We start from the raw sequence: 20,012 nt of genomic DNA, 5'->3' as shown, positions 1-20,012 counted from the left end.
GCAGGAAGCCTGAATTAGAAATGTTATTGAATTGCTCTGAAGCTCCTGCCACGTCCTTCTACTCGTGTGTGGACACTGATGTTACTGCCCCAAATGACTCTTAGCAGACTAGAAGTGATCATAAGCCTTTGGGAGCAGTAACGAAGGAGTAATAGGCTTAGGAGGAAGAACTGAATGAGTGGCTTTTCAGAGGGTTTGGTGACAGAACTTTCACTTTTCTGAAAGTGGAATGATATTCCCTGATCTCTGCTGGACAATGTTGTAAGCAATCTCAGAAAGAAGGAAAAAAAATCTTCACATAAAATCTTGCTGATTTAGGGTTGAGAACTTTAAATTTGGATTGATGGGAATAAAAGCCCACAGATGAACAAAGCTACCTAAATGCCTAAAGCCTGGGAGAAAGGACATTATTCATATTCAGCTCATAGGAGGGATAAAATGGAAGAAATTAGTGGATCAAACTACTGAACATTTTTTTGTGTAAGATATATAGAGAGTAAAAAAGTAGTCATAATACAAAATCAAATCCATAACCTGGTTAGCATAACACTGATTTGGTGGAATAGTTTGCATGTTGAGAAGATTAGTGGTGAAGAAAGCAGGATTGACAAGCAAGAGGAAAGGAGGAAGCCTTCCTCTATGTGGGTGGTGTATCCTCTCAAGTTCAGGGAGTGGAAACTGCAAAGGGATTGCCTGTGGAAACTGTAGATGATGACTGGGGGGGAAGAAAGATGCAGTTCTGTTTTGATGGGAGTCTGGCACAGGCCAATAAGCCAGGAAAATCTGTCTATTAGTATTAGGCAGCTATGTATCTGAGCTTACCTTGAGTGTGCTGCTTTCTTTTTCTGTTGACAAATCTTGTTCAGACAGGATTTGCAGCCTTGGTTTTCTGGATTTGTTCTGATACGGCTGCTGGTCTGCTCAATTCTTAGCTCACCCCATTTTCAGTGTATACATAATATGCTTTGGATTAAAGTGACCATGAAACAGTAGAAGTTATCATTCATAGAAAGTTGGTGAGGGGAAAGAGAAATAAAGGTAGTGAATTTTAGGAACGTGAACATAAGCTCAAAGGAGGACTCCATGGTAAACTTGAGGTAACTGTTGTTTGGGGAATATGGCAATCCCTCAGTGAAACTTCTTAAAGGGATCATTGTAAGTTATCTTCACTGTGTGGTGAAACACCAGCTTGGTTAAATCTTTATTGACTTCAAATGCTTTTTCAGCAAAACTACTTCCTCTGGGTTTTTTTGGACAACAGTCTTTCAATACTGTCACGGTCTTTCAAATACTGATGATAGGACTGCAGAAAGTGGACATTGTAATCCATACTGCATGCAGCAGAAAACAAGTACCATGTTTTCCTTGCAGTTTAGTACCTTTCTGTTTTTTAAGGAAGTATGTTGTTTTCCCAGGGGCCTACAGAAGTTTAATAGAGAAAATTATGCTGTTCTGATAGCTGGAGAATCAATGGGAAATGTAGCTGCAACTCATTCTATTTACATATAATTAATAGTTTATATACCTTTTAGAAAAAAATTATGCCTATTGCTCAATCCATAGATTACAATAAATATTGAGGTGGTTTTCCAATTTGTGAAATAAGAATGCCTATATTGAAACTTACATATTTCTGTATTAAAACTTAGTAAAATTCCTGTAAACCCAGTTTAAAGTGAATTATTCTTTCAGTTCACATATAAAAAAAACTTTTTAAATAAACTCTTTGTCAACAGACAAATGGTTAATGTTTCTTCTATAATTTCTGCTAGCTTATGTTTGTGTCAAATTCTTATTTACCAACTAAAAATATCTCTGTTGTGGAAACTTTTAATGTTTAAAATGTACTGTTTCTAATTTCTATCTATAATGCTTTCATTTTATGACTCCCACTTCAAATATTTCTCCAGAATTTGAAATGACTGTGTGTTTTATGTGATAACTAGAAAATCTGGTGATTCCTATGAGAAGTGGTCTTTGCAGACAGAAGTATAAACCTGTTGACTACAAACATCTATATAAACTTGCTGCAGTAGAAAAAATGGCATCTGCAAAAATTCAGTTAAAGGTATGATTTTTATATTATTTGTAATGTGAATGATTTTAAAATTCAATTATCATATTTCTTTTCACTGTCCCAAGGAATGTGAGAATGAATAGGGATAACAAATCACTGCAACAGTGTTCAGCAAAAGGGGTCACAAGATGAGAGTTTATTACAGTTAGTGTTATTGTGATTTGGAAAGGTTAATGTCAATGTGTGGAGTTTCTTTGAATCAGAGATGCAAAATATGTGTGGATTCTGCTTCCCAAAAAGACAGGGAAAGTTTGTATTTGGGTGCTTTGAGGAAACTCAGCCAGACTCATTACATAAACTACTGAAAATACTGGAGGTAATGAAGAATTTATGGGAATAAATGGGGGGGGGGCTAAAACAGGGGAAAAAAACCAAACCAAAAAGATATGAAGTGAGGATTTCTAAAAAGTAAGATAAGGTAGATCTTGAAAAGAAAATTAAAAGGGTTTTATAGCCATAAAATGTAAATGTAGAGCTAGACAGTTAGAAAGATATAAATAGCTGCAGTGTGGCCCAAATGGTAAATAAGAAGGTAAGTCTATTTGATACTAGTAAAGTTTAATGAAGACTTTACTTCTACTTCTGTTAAGAATGATGATTTATAATGTGTGGACAAAGCAGGGTCACTAGCAGAACTGAAAAAGAAGAAAAAGTTGGGGCTGTCAAATTGGAAAAAAGACCAAGTATCAGATTTTCTCCATCCACTAATGCAATTTCACGTTGTAAGTCTGGTCTTAGAGACATTTAATAAATCCATGCAACAGTGGGTGGTACCATATGAGTTGAAAATAGCAAAGCAATTTAGTATATTAAGAAAGGAGATACAGTTTTGGAAGCATTTTTGGCAATGATACACCCGAAGTCTTCAGTGATGTGCAAATTAATTAGAGTACCAGGTGAAGAGAAGCATTTGTAAACCCAAGAAAGAAAATGGAAAGTGGGAACCAGTCTCTAAATATGGGGGAGGGCAGGGTGAACACTGGTAGCTCTCCAGACAGCCTCATTTCATCCTTTACATTAGGCATATGCCAAATGTTATGATAGACTTTTACCTTTGTTGAAGAAGGACTAAATATTAGAGAAAATATAAAAAGAGGACTAGAAAGATTAAGATACAGCTCAGACATAGCTAACTCTAGAATACTGCATATGACCTTCATCATTATAGTACAACCACCCCCCACAAATAATAAAGGAAAAAACCCTCATGAGAAGACCTAATGGAGTTAAAAATTTTCAATTATTTTGAGTAATGGTATTATACTTATGTTAATACAAGCCTATGTAACAGGTAAATGAAATTTGACCACTTGATACTAGAACTAACTGCAGATAAACCACTCATGTATGAATCTTTTCCAATTTGCTTAGCTTTAAACTACTTTTAGGCAAGCAAATGCAAGGATGCAGATTGGCTTTTGTTCTTTTCTTCTGCCAAAAACCTAAGCAGGACTTCGGAGCATCATCATATTCTCTTTCTTATTCCTTTCCTTCAAAAATTTTCCCATCTTTATTGATTCAGTATTATGTTAAAATAATATATATCACTACTTTGAAAAGAGACTTTGTAAAAATTACATTCTATTCTTACAAAGCTTTATTGGTTTTACACTTGCAGGAACTAAAATGTACTTTTTCTACAATGTCAAGGAAGATTTTACTTTAAACACACAGGATGCTAGCCTGCTGATCAAGGTGTTTCTTCTTTGGGTCACATTCCAAAGCAGAACTGTTGTATGAAACCTACTTTATGTCATGTCAACTCTCAGGTGCCTTATTTATCTGGAATGTAGTTTACCTTTGCTGTTGACGTAGCCAGCAGATTTGGATTTAGCCTGGTTTATTAGCTTAGGTTCAGTCCTGCACAAACACAGCTCTTCTGCCTTCGGAGGTACATCTGTTTGAGAAACGGTTTAGCTTTCATGTGATGTGATGACTAAACTCTTAGGTCCACTTGAACTTCAGTGTGGAGCTGTTAAGGTACCTTTGTGACACGCTTCTGGAACTGGGATGATTTCAGCACTTGTGGACCTGAGCTAGCTGCTGATACTTGGTTCCATTACAGGTTCCAGTAAGGTTGACCAGCTGCTGTGTGACACCATGCAGTTAACAATCAGACTTGGCAATGTGGGTTCTGAAACCTACAGTATTGGGGAAATTGTAGAGTGGTTTGATAGCAGCCAGACCTCATTGTGTAGAAAGAGTCAGGTTAAATTGAGGTAGCTTTTAAAAGATAATGTGTGAGTGTCATTGTGTCTTGGTCCCCAGTGTGTCCTCTATGAATATGTATCGCCGGGCTTGTCAGTCTCAGTTACATACAACATTGCAGAGCTGATGAATTTTTTTTTTTTTTTTTTTTTTTTTTTTTTTTTTTTTTTAAATTTTGTGCCATTCTGACAGGGTGGTTTTGATTGCTTCCAATATTACCTACAAACCAACAGGGAAAACACGGAATATTTTTGTGAACAAGGTCCTTAAACAGCAAACCTGAATGTATGAGAAGGCTGTGGCTCATCTTAGCTCTCATCCACCTGTACATTAAATAGTTTGTTCAGGATTTTGCAGTGGGCAGAAAATAACATAGAATGGTTTGGGTTGGAAGGGACCTTCAAAGATCATCTAGTTCCAGCCCCCCTGCCATGGGCAGGGACATCTTCCACTAGACCAGGTTGCTCAAAGCCCCAACCAGCATGGCCTCGAACACTTCCAGGGAGGGGGCATCCACAACCTCTCTGGGCAACCTGTTCCAGTGCCTCACCACCCTCGCAGTCAAGAACTTCTTCCTTACACCTAATCTAAATCTGCCCTCTTTCAGTTCAAAGCCATTACCCCTTGTTCTCTCACTACATACCCTTGTAAAAAGTCCCTCTCCAGCTTTCCTGTAGATCCCCTTTAGGTACTGGAAGGCTGCTATAAGGTCTGCCCAGAGTCTTCTCTTCTTCAGGCTGAACAATCCCAACTCTCTCAGCCTGTCTTCATAGGAGAGGTGCTCCAGCCCTCTGATCATCTTCATGGCCCTCCTCTGGACCTGCTTGAGCAGGTCCATGTCCTTCTTATGTTGGGGGCCCCAGAGCTGGACGCAGTACTGCAGGTGGGGTCTCACGAGAGCAGAGTAGAGGGGGAGAATCACCTCCCTTGACCTGCTGGTCATGCTTCTTTTGATGCAGCCCAGGATACGGTTGGCTTTCTGGGCTGCAAATGCGCATTGCTGTTGAGCTTCTCAACACATGTGGAGCTTCTTGTCAACCAACACCCCAAAGTCGTCCTCCTCAGGGCTGCTCTTGCTCCATTCTCCACCCAGCCTGTATTTGTGCTTGGGAGTGCCCTGACCCATGTGCAGCACCTTGCACTTGGCCTTGTTGAACTTCATATTTTAATCTCAACATGTTTGTCTTGGCGAAAAAAATTCTTCTAAACCTATTTATGAGTTTAGGTCTTTTCCATACAGCTTGTCATCATGCTGTGGTTATTGACCCACAACAGAATTTGAAGTGTTGCACTTCTTTAATGGGACATCCAAGACATGGATATTCTTTTACACTGGATTGTGCATAAGTGCTTCTATATTGCAGCTAGTTGGGGTAGGGTTGGAGGGTGAAGGTGGTTAGGAATAAACAGGTTTGAGTTTTAGTTGCGGATATCCAGAAACATTCTTCGGATTTGTATTTTTAAGAACTTCCCTTCAAAAAAAAATGTGCTTTCTTTGAAGAAGGGCATATGTCAAAGATGAAATGCAGACGTCCAAGAAATCTCCAACCTCTCTGGAGCATGTGTTGCTGGCTCTGTATGTTTTCCTTTTCGGTTGTGTGGAAATAGTATAAAACGTTGATCCAGAAACACTGTGGAGTGATAACTCCTTGTGACAATGCAACTGCTTTTAGTGTATAGCCATTTCACTGATGAGTGTTATATGTTTAAAAAAAAAAATCAAATTCATGGAAAGAAGTGATTTCTGAAAAAATTGACACTGATACACATTCAGCTGAAATAGTTCCTTTAGGCTGAGAAACAAAATAGAAGAGGAGAAGAATTACCAATTTGAAACACCCCTCCAGCGGGAATGTTATTTGAATGCTTTTCCAGAAAACTGCAAATCCAGCATGAGGATAACACAGTTTTCTATGCTTAACCTGTGCTAACATGGCAATTTATTCTCTCTCCAGTCCTTGGCCATTCCTGTGAACAGTTGCAATTTTGTGGATGGCCTTTGGAGTGAAGGGCTATGCTGAAGGGTATAGAAACTATGCAAAATGCAATGACTAAAGTTTTTGTGTATAGATGACTAAGGGACCTGATCAGATGATGTCTTTGGCATGTATAAAATATAATTCAGAGTCTTCATTCAGATGGGATTGCAGAGTTCAAAGGGAAATTTGCTGAAGAAATATGGGATTATGATAAAGCTCAAAAAAAAAATCCTTTAAATTCATGTTTAAAACATATTTAGAAGTTCTTTGAACAAAAGTTATTAAATGAAATATATTGGTTAGCAACATAGTCATGTACTTTTTTTTTTTTGTTCTGATGCTGTTTCTAAAATCTTAGTAAATAGAATATATACAGTACCAACAAGCATAATTCACTAGTTCACACTACTATCCTGAAGGCCTTGGGGGGGGGGGGGGGGGGGGAAATGGGGGGTTGCTTGTGCAGCTCCTCTCTTTGTATTTAAAATAGAAGAGTGACACTGAATGAGAGAAAAAAAAACCTACTTTCTTTATAGTATCACTTCCTTTAATGCATGCAAGTATAATATATCAAAAGCTCTGGCAGATATTTCTTCATAGATTGGCAGTACAAAATTCAACTTAATTAATTCAAGCTTTAAACTAATTTTTCATCATCTCTTTCAGTATTTCACCTTTTCAAGTGTTTTCCAACTGAGTAGGTAGTAAAATATATATGCTGAAAGCTCCAAAGAGAATAGAATGTGTTCCCACCTACTACTTTTTTGTTGCTGATTCAGGCTATCTGAATTTTTAAGTGCTGGGTTACTCCTCCATTGAGGTAGAACCAAAGAAGCAAATGGTAAATCAGTTGTTAACTATTTAAGAAAGAAAAATACAGTGCATCCAGGAAAAAGCTAATATTGCAGCAGTTATACATAAATGTCATTGCTGTTGCTATAAAATAATTTTAAGAGCATATTAAACTCTGTGTACAGATCAACTTTTGTTTCACTTTAGTTTTAGAATTGATTTGAAGATATATGTATTTTCAAATTATTTTAAATACAGTTTTCTGTTTGCTGAAGTCTGGTTTTAAGCACCTAATGGTAATCAAGAGGAAGCTGTAAGTAACTTCTTAAACATTAAGATAAGTAACCAATGAAAATAAGGAGATGTTATCTTTGATTCAAAAGCATTGTAACATAGTGATTGAAAGCATATAACAGGTGTTTTCAAACTCTTTTATAGTACAGTCACATATGCAGCTTCCTATAAACACCTTGTTTCTCACTCTCAGTCACATAATCTCTCCATAGCACCTATTACAACTTCTTACCCAAATAATACCACTAAAGCAGGTTCGCTGCAAAAGCCCAATGGATTAACCTCATTCTAGTTGTGGTTCTTCCTTATGTGACTATCTAGAAACCAGGTATATTCAAACAGATATATTAAACTCAGATTCATGAGAGGTGTAAATGTTTCTAGTATCAAAATTTTAGGTATTTTAAGTAAGATTCTTAGCTTTGTTGATGGGTGAATGAGAGGCTGTGATTCGGGAAGTGACGGGGATTCTTGCTTACCTGTGCATGACTGCTGCAAAGAGAAGTTCTGCAACTTTCCTTTTTGAGAAGCCTGCTGGTATCACCTGCCCAACTGGTGGAGGGAACAGAGAACATGCCTGTAGGGGGGTTTGCTCTCTGTGTTTTTATGCACGTGAATGCAGAGGGAGTAATGTATGGGTTTGTCCAGCTTTCACCAGGCAGGAAAGTTGACAGAGCATTTTAAACAGAGCAGATTACTTCCACCTGGGCCAAGTGAAAAACCAGCATTTTTGACTCAGTGTCATTTCTTTCCTGAACTAGATGTGGAGTGAGATCTTTATTCCTTTCTCCCTGTTATGAACTAGGACAAGAGTTTCCAAGAGTTATAAGAGTTCCCAAATTTTTTTCTTGTCTTGCTACCATTGTGCAGCAGAGTAATGTATCTGCATGAAGGAAGGTCTGGGGAGGGGGGAAAAAAAAAGGGGGTGGGGTGGGTGGGAAGAGGGCTGTGTGAATTCTGGGAGCCTCTAGAATCAGAAGGGGTTTTACAACTAGAAGTCGGCTGGGTCAGGGATGCAGTCACGTGTTATGGAGAAAGGTGGCAAGAAGAGAAGGAGCAGGAAAGGAGCCAATTCTGAGCTGAAATGCTGCTTTGTCCTGAGTATCCACTGAGAGGCCAGAAGACAGTTGTGATGGCAGGAGGGTGAGAGAATCTGAGTCTGGCAGCCACAGACTTCTGATCCTTTTTCCTTCATTGTTGGTTGGCCAGAGTCAATCTGGCTACCACTTCATCAGCCTTTCCCTGATGGCTTTTCATCTAGTTTAAGCAGTAACTCCATCTCTCTCAAAAGCATGTATTTCTATTTTAGCTGAAGTTGGAAGCAATGTTTTTGTGAAGCTCTCAGGCAGTTTCAGAGCCTCTTTAATTGGATAGATTTTGAAAAAGCACTCTTTTTAGTAATCAATTTTTGAAATTCTTTTTCTTGCAAGATGCACTTTCTCTCTTTCATCTTCGCACCTGTAAGAAAGTGTATTTTTCTTTCTCCTACTCATCTTTCCCCCTTCACCTCCTGGGAAATGGGGATGGGAAAGAAAAGGATGAAAAGGGGAAGAAGAAAATGGACTGCATTTTTTTTCACTTTCTCCTCTCATTTAATTGTGATTTGAATGGAATAATTTTTTTTCATGAAAATTGGTTAGATTTGAACCCATTGTTCTTGAGAAAAACACAGTTTTGAAAAAAGCTTTTAGGTTCACCATTCTGTAGTTAGAAGTTTCCATGTGAAGGCATTTGATAAAGCTATTGAACACGTTTAAAATACTTACAAGCTATAATTTTTCCTGCAGATTAAAAAAACAGAGCAAGCTTCAAAATTTAACAAAGACCAAATGCTTTTGAAACAGCATCAGCAAGTGTGGTGGCAAGAGCACAAAAGACTGAGTGAGAACAGGTAAGAGCTGAGGAACATTAATTAACCATTATTGAAGAAGTACTTCATTAGAAAGAGATTCGGGTATGGCATGCTTGATTCAAGGGACATTAAGAGGAAAAGATTAAAATACCTGAACTGAAGATAATTTTTTGTGCAGGGCATGAGAGTATATGATCTACATTGAAAGGGGTCTCTAGATGTGAAGAGAACACAAAGGGAAGGGAGAACAGAGTGGATGTTGTTCTGCATGTACCTCTCCATGATGATCTCATAGCTGTTTAGTTGACCTATCAACATCTGAAGAGCATGTATTTGTGAGATTATCAGAAGTTTTCAGATACTTTTTAATTCCTTCAGAGTCTGTCTCTAGATGTGCATGTTGAGTTAACACTTATTAATATTGATCTTGTCTATTAGCTTGTGTATTGTATATACAGCAGATCAATGAAAGCATATTTTTGCTCAGAGGAGGGTGGTTTCCATACCATCTTCGTGCCCAAGTCCTGCACTTCATAACTTCCCAGGCAAAGAATCCCCCTTTTTACTTAATTATTAGAGTATTTGAGGCTTATCATGCTTGAAAACTTAATGAAGAAGAAATTAAAGCTTCTGTAAAACTCATATTCATACCTTCCAGGCAAAAAGCAGAAGCAGAAATAAAGACTTTTCTTGATGAAGAAAGCCATAAGCACAACTTTTTTTTGGATATGAGGGACTTTGGTAAGAATTTTTTATTCATTTCTTGATTATTTATTTTAGTCAAAATTATCTTGATTATTAGTTTGGGTTTTTAAATCCCTGTCTTAACAGGCTTAGATTTAGAAAGCACAGTGCTGTGTAATATTTTGTGTGTTTGAGAAAGCTTTATGTTTCATTTGGATATAGACCATAAATTGTCAAAGGAGCGGGATACATACCAAACAAATACTGTAGTTCCTATCTGGCAACTAAAAGAGAATTTGAAGTTCAGGCTGTCTGAAATGCAGCATTACCTCTCAGAAGAATCTTGTCTGAAATCCTGGATCAATCCAGTTGAGATGTTACAGCAGGTTGGTACTTTAACTTTACTTTTACAATTTATTATCGCCATATTTTTAGCATTTTCATTTATTTTTATGTAGTACTTTGAGAATATAACTCTCAGAGTACCGGTAACTGCTGTACTTGCCATACTGTAAGTCTGCTTCACTAAAATCTATAAGAGCATAGCAGTGTAGAACTGGAAATCAGGCTCTTTGTTTCTTAAATAAGGGCTTTCATATTATAACAAGATAAAGAAGTAACAGTAACTATTTCATGAAATAGATCAAATTTGTGAAGAAGCAACAGAAGGCAACTTTGGAATTCCTTATCCTTGAAAGTCTGGCTTTGGAAAGAGAGCTTGAAGACTGTAAAAAAACAGTAAGCTTTTCCTTATAAGTTTAATTAGCAGTTTTTTGAGAGAGAAAATATAATGCAGAGTAGTCTGCTGAGTAGCATTTTTTCATCACAGGCATTAGCGCATTCTTTTGAAGAGAAAAATGGACTTTTCCTTGAAGTTCCTTCAGCACTACTGTCTTTGGAATGCCCCTACCCTGATTTGAAGACCTTAGTTATCAATGAATACCAAAAGCTTGCAAGTGGGTACTGGTCTAAGCTTCAAGAGATTGAACAACAGTTAAAAGTTTTATATAGGTAATGATGTCTGTTTCTGGATTTCTTTTTTTGGCTATAAAATAAATAACTATAATGTATTCTGTAATCTATGGATCCTGCAGTTGCCTTTACCATTAGAGTTGGTTCTATTTTATGCAGAGTAGAGAATAGTTGACGCACTGCCCAGCTCTCTGGAGTTAAATAGTTGGTAACTGTTTGCACAGCTGAGAGAACTGAGGCAGTCCTTTCAAAAGCTCTCATCTGAAATAATAAGTGAAATGTTTTGTGGATTAAAGCACCAACAATCTGGTGTGCATCAAATGTCCTCTTCACGTGCTTTTGTATGAATAGAAATGATTCTTTCTGTATGGTAATTACATTACCAAATTTATGCCAGAAAAGTACAGTCTTTCTGAGAGATATCTAGAATGTATTTATCTACAAAGCAGATAAATAAATCTGATCTTTTCACAAGTTTTGAATCACTGCAGTAATTCTCATCACAAAGAAATGTAAAAAATGTATGTAGCTGTGGTTCAGAATAACTGAAAGAAGGAGAGATTTTTTTGTAAATGAAAAAGCTTATAGAAAAACCATAAATATTCATAATGCTCTAGAAATGTAACATATCTATATATTAGTAGTATAAAGCTTAGCTTTTCTGCTGAGGCTAACTTGAGTCCAGGAGATATTGAGTTGCAGATACTGGACCAGCCTTGACTTCTTTTTGCCATCTACTGATACCCCTCTGGCTTAGAATGGCATCAGGTTTTTAGAAGACTGGAAATAGGAAGGTCAGTGGAATTGTTTTAAGCCTGGGCAGAAGGAACTGGGGAGAGCAGGGAAGTCCCTAAGTTTCTTTGGTAAAACAATCATATGCTGTTTCTAAATCTCCCTGTTTTTCTGTGTACACCTACAGTGCAGCACTTACATCTTCTACCAAATTAGTTTGGGGGTGCTGAAACAGGTTTAAGATGTTGAATCCCGTAGAAAGTAATGTTATCTACTTTTGTATAAATTGTACAGATATTCTGTAGATTGTACTTCTGTTACCTGAAACTTGTATATTATTACTGTAATGTCCTAGCTATTATAACATGATACTTATTAAAAATTGTTCTGATCTTTCCCATATTTATAGCATTTATTAAGCAGCAATTGGCAAATTTACAGCAGTTCCTTTGCTGCTGTCTCTGATATTTTGTTACAGTTGCTCTTATGGAAGAAGTTTTAACCACCTCTGTGAGAAAATCTGTGACAAATACTAAATCATTAAATACGTACAAAGTCTTTCTAGTGGTTTTAATTAAAGTTGTGTGAAAGTTTATGATCAAAATAATTTTGGTGAAAATTCATAAATTTAAATCCCTTGATCCACATAGCTTGTGTGCTACTGAATAATAGACACACATCAATGTAGACAACAGAATTTATGGAAATGGCTGAAAAATCTACCATTGTATTTTCATTGATCATATGCCAGGTTTGAATTTAGGTCTTGAGCTAGCTAATTTTGCACTGATAATTAACATCAAGACTTAAAGGTAAAATACCGTATTTGTAAGGGAAAGAAATTGTTGTAGGCCTGAAAACATATGTAGTGGTACTTCGAAGGAATTAAGTTATGATATCTAGATGGGGAAAAAAGAAATGAATGTAGCTGGAAGAAATGCTGGTGGCAGTGGCAGTGGCAGCAATCTGCTGGTGGGATGTAAGGGTAGATTGCGTAGGACAATTTACCCAATATGGATCAGCGTATGCCAGTATTGTTAGCTGGGAATGTATGAAATCATACAGGAACCATCAGCAATTATCTTAGGCATTTTATTTAAAGCTAGATCTTAGTCTTTTTTTGTTTGCATTCTGGTCTCCAGATCTTTAATGTATTGCTTATTTATGTTTCTATGATTTTATCCACAACAAGGTTAAAAATGTGTTTTCAATAAAAAAAGCAAGACTTTGTTCTTGTAGAATTGCTTACTTCCAAGATCTGGGTTTTATAAAAGACACAACACTCTTTGTCACTTCTTACGTTTATATTGACTATATTAATTTGCATGAAAGTATTTCATGATTTTGCAAAGATACAGCCTTGTGATTTAGGTATTCTGTAATTCATCAAGCTAACTTTGATCCAACGAACACAGATAATACTGTCAAAAATTGGGTTACAGATTTTTGACCTTGGTATGTATCCACTGTACTCTACTGATTAATATAGCTTTAATGAAGCCTTTGCAATTATTGTCATTGCTCTATACCTGAAGATACCAAACTTTCACCTGCAAGACATTTTTTTCTCATTTTTGTAATTTGAGAAGTTGCTTAGTAGAACAATATGATTATATGATAACATGGTAACTTAGTCACTTCATCTGAGGATTACTTCCTGTCATTCTTCTCTTTTCATATGCTTGAATGTACAGTAAAGAAGCCTCAAGTTAATACTAGTCTACTGGTGTTACACATCTCATTGTTTAATTGTTCAGACTGTCTGGAACAGAAAATTTGGAAAATGTGCATAGAATTTCCAAACAAGAAAAATCAGAATAAGATAATATTCTGGTCTAATATATTCTTTGTGTGCTTTTCAGTCCTACTAAAATGCACGTTACAGTGTTTATTGCTTTTAGAAACTGAAGAATTGGGGTTTTTTTCAAACATAATATCACTTTATAATGTTTTATAATCTAAATTCACTTCTTTTACTGCTGCTAAAACACAAGTTTTTGTGTTTGGGAAATACCCAGGTCTTGAGTTGTCCCACAAATTGTGGACTTGGAACTGATGCGTGTGTTATAGCTTATGATTCTCTAAGCACAATTATATTTTTGCCACAATTTCCAGGGATGTCTGAGTTATTTAAATAACCAAAGGATGAATGGAGTATTGCATATTCAGCACTGTATCCTCTGCAGCTTCCTTTCAAATGAATGGGCTATTAGGACTAAGTCAAGTAAATTTAGTTCTTCTTTTCAGGCCTATTACCAGGATGTTTCTGGTACAACAATCGGCAATGACATAATTAATTGTCAGGGAGGCTAACATGTCACTTGGTGGTATTGTTGCAGTCTGTGTGTCTGCAGATTCAACAAGACAGCAGTGCATCAAGTATACATTGCTATTGTAAAGGATATGTGGGGATTATAGGGTGGAGAGGGTAGCTTCCCTTCCGAGTTGTTTATATTCTTTAGAATGTGTAAAGCCAGGGATTAATGCTGGGTAAATCTGTTTCAAAGGAAACAGCTGCCTCAGGGTCATTGAATATAAGACAATTGCTGTGTTTCAGTTCTGAAACAAAATAAAGATTGTACTGTTTTCTAGTGGAACGATATGTGCAAGAAAAGCAAGCACTACATTTAAAATTTGGGTCATGCATTCTGCCTTGTAAAAGTTTGTTAATATCTTGACACTGAAGAAGCCTGATATTAGCTTAAATATTAATGTAAAATGTGTTGGCACTTTTCAAACTCATTTTAGATGAGATCTTCCTTTCTGGAATTTTACAGAAGTTTAAGTGAGGTGACATCTTGAATTCAGTCAGGCAGGATATTTTGAAATTCTACATGCATTTAACGGTTACGAATACCCTGGGCTGGACCATGCTGCCTTTTTTTTTTTTTTTTTTTTTTTTTGGCTATTTGTCTATGAACAGCTGACAAAATCTCAGCACAGCTGACAGACCAAGGCATTGGCAGTCAGTTTGTCCCTACTTATAATAAACTACTTAGAGCTATAGCTGTAGCTGATTGCTCCCCAGAGTATCTTCCACAAACCTCAATTTTCTCATCTTGTTCCTGAGTAGTGTGTTAGCTGGCCATTAGAGGAATATACAAGTCAGAGGGAACCTTGAGAGATATGTGAGATATAGGAGGCAGAAACTGATGCAGCAACTGGTGCATCTGCCCTTCTGTGCTGGAGGAAGAGGACATCACCAGACTGGCCTTCGAACCACAGAATCTGTGGTCTTCCCTGCTCTCAAGTTCATGGTGTAATGTTTCCTGACCAAGACGTGTCTTACTCTGCTTCTCATTATTGTCACTAAAATAAAATGTTCAAACAGCACCATACCGAGGTGTATCAGGCTCACAGAAGAGGATTACTGATTTCTTTCAGAAATTACACGAGGTAGTTCACAAACCAACCCATAAACTAGTAAATACTCTCTTAGGATGGCTGGTACTGCCTCTGAGTAAAGGCTAGCAGGGTTTTATGGTTCTTCTAATAAACAAAGAAATAAAGCACTGGGGCTGGAAAGACAGGAATGCTAGGTGTTATGTTAAGAAAAAAAATATTTTTTTACTCAGTTCAGCATCAGCAGGAGCAGTTGCAGTGAAAGAGATATAAATCATAGCAAAGAATAATTAATTTGTTGATTATTCTTCAGAAAGCTTGTACCTCAGAATATCAAATTATGACACAGAGATTCCAAAATTAATAAATTAACTGATTTCATAGAAAAGCTCCCTCTAGAGAAAAGGGAGGAGTTTAAAACATTAATTTCTGAGCATCAGTTGCAAGACATTTTTCTTAGAGGCAGTAAATGTTGCAGAAATAGTACATCTTTCCAATACCACCTCTGCGTCAAAGCTCAGGGACTCTTGTCTTCAGAGAACTGTGTCTGCTGTTACAGACCTGCAGCTTGAAGTTTATAAGATACTACTGCAACCGTTCCCTCTTTGAAGGACTGCTTAGCCCCATTTCACTTTCCAGGGCACTATTTCTTCTTTAGACTTACTGTATGAAAAAAACCTCAGCTCAGACATCTATATTCATTGTCTGTCATGGGAAATTTAAGCAATCACCTATAAAGAAACACTTTCATTGCTGTTCTGCTCTTGCTAATGTATTTCCACTTTTCATGTTGTGTCCAACATTTGCTTGGTAGTTGTCAGTTGCTGCAAATAAACTCTTTACAGGACCTAGAACTTTTCTCTCCCCTGTTTCCATGCCATCTCCATTTCTTTACATGATGGCTGGATTTAACAGCAAACAGCTGGGTCCTAGAAATAGTTTGTCAGATATTTCACACAGTTTATAAGAAGAGAAAGGAAAATAGTTGGGAAGTATGAATAATATATATCTATCTCATGTAAGCATGTAGAGAGAAAGCTGTCTCCTTCCACAACTTTATTAATTTTAGCTTACTAATGAGTCTCCAAGTTAGAATTATTACTATGATATTCCTAGTCCTAAATCTGTCTGCACAAGCGGTGGGGAGCTTTTCTGTATGAGCTTGCACTGCTGTACTGTAATACATGACCACACAGCAAGTGTTTGAAGTCTTGTCTAAGTAGGGAAGTCAATGGGCTGCAAGATAAGGTATGACTTAGTGATACTTTATATACCCCACTCACAACCCCTGGGAGCTCTAACTGTGAGTTGGCTGGTTGGCGTTCTTTTCGTGAGAAGTTAGGTTGCTGTTGAATTCTGGTTTTTATTGGCTACGTTTTGTGAATTATTCTAGAGCTGTCAACAAAGGTAGATTGTGAACATTCCTCCTGAGTGGGAGAACAGACACTAAAGTGTCAGTGTGTGCTCTTTGTTCTGTGATGTGATACTGCTACCTGTGGACACTTTAGTCTTTTTTAAAGTTAATTTTCGATGTGTTGCTTTCATTTTGCTCCATTGATAAGCAGATAAGCTACTGAAAAGCACTACCATATGGGGCCAGCTAAGAGCTAGTGCTTCATATTTTCCTGCAAAAAACTCTTTCGTGACTGGAATGTCTCTATATACAATACCAACGTTATTAGTGCAGAGCTCTCTGTTTTGATGTGTTTGTGGCACTAATAGCTATGATAATGTTATTGGAGTTTATTGAAGGAGGTAGGATGTGATTTCTCCTTACCTGGCCATCTTCATCATGATGCTGTCTGCATAAAAGACAAGTGTAACTTTTAACATTTATTCAAAGAAAAACAAAATACAGAAAAAGTACATATAGAGTGTAAGAACCAGGGTGTTCATTAATAGGGAATAATAATTTTAATGTTTCCTCATAGTTGGTTATCATGGAGTTGCCACCATTCTGATCCTGGAATAATGATTCTGTGCTGAAAATGTCATAGTAAGCCAAGAATCATTTTTGTTTCATGAAAGTCAGAGGATGAAGAATTGAAGCCAGGAGGAGAGAACGTCTGATCACTAGCTGTCTCTAGGAAGATGGGTGAAGGTTAAATCCTTCTTAAGACCATAAGAGTAAAAATAAAGCCCATTAGTCTGCCTGAAGAAAACTGTAAAATAACTGCCTTTAGGTAGCTGGAGATAAGTGGACCTCTGTCCAAATTTGTGCCAACTTCACGGCAAAGCATGCAACGGCAGAAAGTGGCAGTAGAGAGGAAAAAAGGTGAAATGCATGTCATCCAGAGATTGGGTTCCCTTGCCTGACAGGATATTACTTTGAAAATGGTTTGTTGAAACAGGATATTGTGTCTTTGCATTCTTGAGATATGTCTGTAGGTGAAGCTTTTCATTTCTTAAAACTAACAGGTCTAGAGATATTTTCTTGTTTCCTCCTTTGGTATCCCATAATATTGTATAATGGTAAATGACTGTGGTTTTACTGTACAATGTTTTTTAAAGAAAAACTGAATTGCATAGAATTTTTTTAATACTCGTGTTCACTATTCTCTCTTTAGACGTAATGCTAGATCCTATCATAAAATCTAGTTTAACATTAATTATATATGAGCATCTCACAGAAAATCCTCTTTTTAAAATACCTGATGTTTCTGCCTGCGTAAGGATAAAGTTGTTCTAATATCTTAATGAATGCAGTGCTATTAAATACCAAGACACCACTGCTGGCTCAGGAAGTCCAAGAGCTGCAAACAGCAGGAGGCCTGAGGAATTTGGTGGGGGGTAGAGTCATATGATTGCCTTCTTTTAATTTTCCCTAGGCTTTTAGTCACTTTTGAAAACAGGTCACGGGGATAGAGAGACCTTTTGGTCTGACTCAGTGTTGCTGCTCCTACATTAATGCTGACAATAAAAGCCTGACATTAATCCCTTCAAGGCCAAGAGTTCAGATTGAGGGTAAAATCTAATCTGCTAAATCCAAACCTGTGGTACTCTGTTTTAGTTTTAGGTTACTTTTTGTTACTCTAATTATCTGTAATACATGAATGCATACTGATTACTACACCTTCTATTTTAAAAAATTGTGACTGTTATGCCTTGCTGATGAGTTTATGGCTGTCAGAAGTTTTTTTTTAAGCTAGTTCCTCATTTAGCTACTCATGTGTATTATCACTTCATTTTTGATTTAGTGCTCAGTTGTAGAGACTGATCATCATCTTCCTTTTTCACATTGTATTTTCCGTGTGGTGTGACTATTCATTCATGTAGCATATTTGAGAAACAAGGTATCATTCTCCAATAAAAAGCCGGGTTAGAAAAGGAACAATTCACTCAAATGATGGCACAATAAATGGTCACATTAGAAAAGCAATATAGATTTGCTTTGTTTTATTAAAGTAAATCTAAATTTCTCAGCTCTGATCCAACATCTAGTTTACAGGTTCAGGATGGTGAGCCCACTGAGAGGTTAGGCCTTTAAAAACAAACTAGAACCAAACTTCTCCTTTTCAAATGTTAAGTTATACTGGGGCTGATTGTTTTGCATTTCTATAGGAACATTGAATGGAAGGAAGAAGATCGGTGGGTTTTTCAGACTGTTATCAATCAGTATCCAAGTGATCTTCAGAGGAGGAGGACTTTGTACCTCGATGTGCTGCAGAGATACCTTCCTCACAAATCTAGGCATGATCTGGTCAGTGTTGTTTTAAATATTAGATCAATTATATAAATTCTTACATAAATCACGTAGTGAACATTTGTATTAAACAATGTTTATCAAAGTTTTTTATTTTAAAATTTTTTAATTATAAATTTTATTCTGCACAGTGAAGAAGAGATGTCCGTGTCTTCAAAATGCACGAATTTGAAAATCTATCATTTCTTCAAAATAAGCACTGTGGAGATTTTATAGTTCCACATACTCTTACAGCCAAATTCACAAAATTAGTTAGCACTGCTTTTGCTGTACAATTTTATAGTTATGTCATGCTATTCTGCTTCTGTTGGTATTTTTATTTTTTATGAGGCTGTATAGCATTGTTGCACTGTCTAGGAATAGTTATTTTAATTGGTCTGTGGCACATATATAGCAGGAAGAGTGGAAAGTTATCTCCTGCTCTCAGGGAGAGGCTATTTTTATATTCATAATGCCTTTCAAATTGATTGCTGATTCCTTTTACACTCCATAGTGAATAAGCACATAGCAGCTAATAGAGAAACCCTTTTCAAGGCCAGAACACTTCAGGATGTCATAAGTAAAGTAGGAGTCTTTTTTTATCTCTCTGCATGTATTTTTAGACCATCTACTTGCTTGTGTTTGAGGAGTACCTAGTGCAAAGGAGTGATAGTGAAGTGATGCTGATAATTAACATAGTTTCACCAAAAATAAAGTTCTTGTGGAGTTTGGAACTTTTACCTATGAGAACTGGGCTAAATAATTACGTGCTTTGTACAATGTAGGTATATTTTAAGCATAGCCATTATTAATGGGTCTCCCTAATTCTTTGAAGGTTTATTTAAATTTAAAATTTCTAAATTTAAAAATCATAATTCTGCATTGAACTGATATCTCTTGGTATGTATATTAGCATGACAAATAAAGAAATGTTAAAACAGTACTAAGAATCTATTCTTAAAACATTTGTGTTACATTAGAATACTATACTTAGGGCCTTCTATGCCTTCCTCCCTCTGAAGAAGAATGGATCAGTGGACAAGCACTGAGTGCTTGATCCAGGAGCAGCTCATCAGAGAGGTCTGTTTTTAGAAGTGCAAACTCTCCAACCCATTTCTTGCTTCTGAGTGTCTTAGCTTTAGGTGCTTGCTAGCAAGGCTCACCTGAGTTTGTGGCAGCAGCAATGGCAATGTGAACTTCTGATGAGGTGGCCTATGTGGATTTGACCAAAGAGAAGCTCCAGAGGTAGTGGTACCACCTTGTCTTCATCTAGCTATGAGCTGACAGGAATATCTGTGAGCTAGGCACCAGACGAGTCAGCATCCCCGTCCCCTGCCAAAAGCCTGGAAATTAGCATCAGAAATGGTCCCCTTGACACTTGCGAGCAGACAACCATCT

The 20,012-nt window shown here is 36.9% G+C and overlaps 1 protein-coding gene across 3 annotated transcripts in view; it reads left to right on the top strand.

Annotated features, from left to right (window-relative positions):
- Positions 1–20,012, top strand: part of CCDC148 (coiled-coil domain containing 148) — an 81,353-nt gene that overhangs the window by 22,577 nt on the left and 38,764 nt on the right. For all 3 annotated transcript variants that reach the window (XM_075029125.1, XM_075029122.1, XM_075029124.1), the window contains 7 exons: positions 1,947–2,068; positions 9,138–9,241; positions 9,861–9,943; positions 10,109–10,272; positions 10,529–10,624; positions 10,716–10,897; positions 18,494–18,632. In XM_075029125.1, the coding sequence (XP_074885226.1) occupies positions 1,947–2,068; positions 9,138–9,241; positions 9,861–9,943; positions 10,109–10,272; positions 10,529–10,624; positions 10,716–10,897; positions 18,494–18,632 (890 nt within the window). The remainder of the gene's footprint in view (positions 1–1,946; positions 2,069–9,137; positions 9,242–9,860; positions 9,944–10,108; positions 10,273–10,528; positions 10,625–10,715; positions 10,898–18,493; positions 18,633–20,012) is intronic.

This window comes from Buteo buteo, chromosome 5, assembly GCF_964188355.1.
Source record: "Buteo buteo chromosome 5, bButBut1.hap1.1, whole genome shotgun sequence".
NCBI classification, from domain to species: domain Eukaryota; kingdom Metazoa; phylum Chordata; class Aves; order Accipitriformes; family Accipitridae; genus Buteo; species Buteo buteo.
Note: the sequence above shows the minus strand (reverse complement) of the source record. Positions and strands in the feature narration are given on the sequence as shown.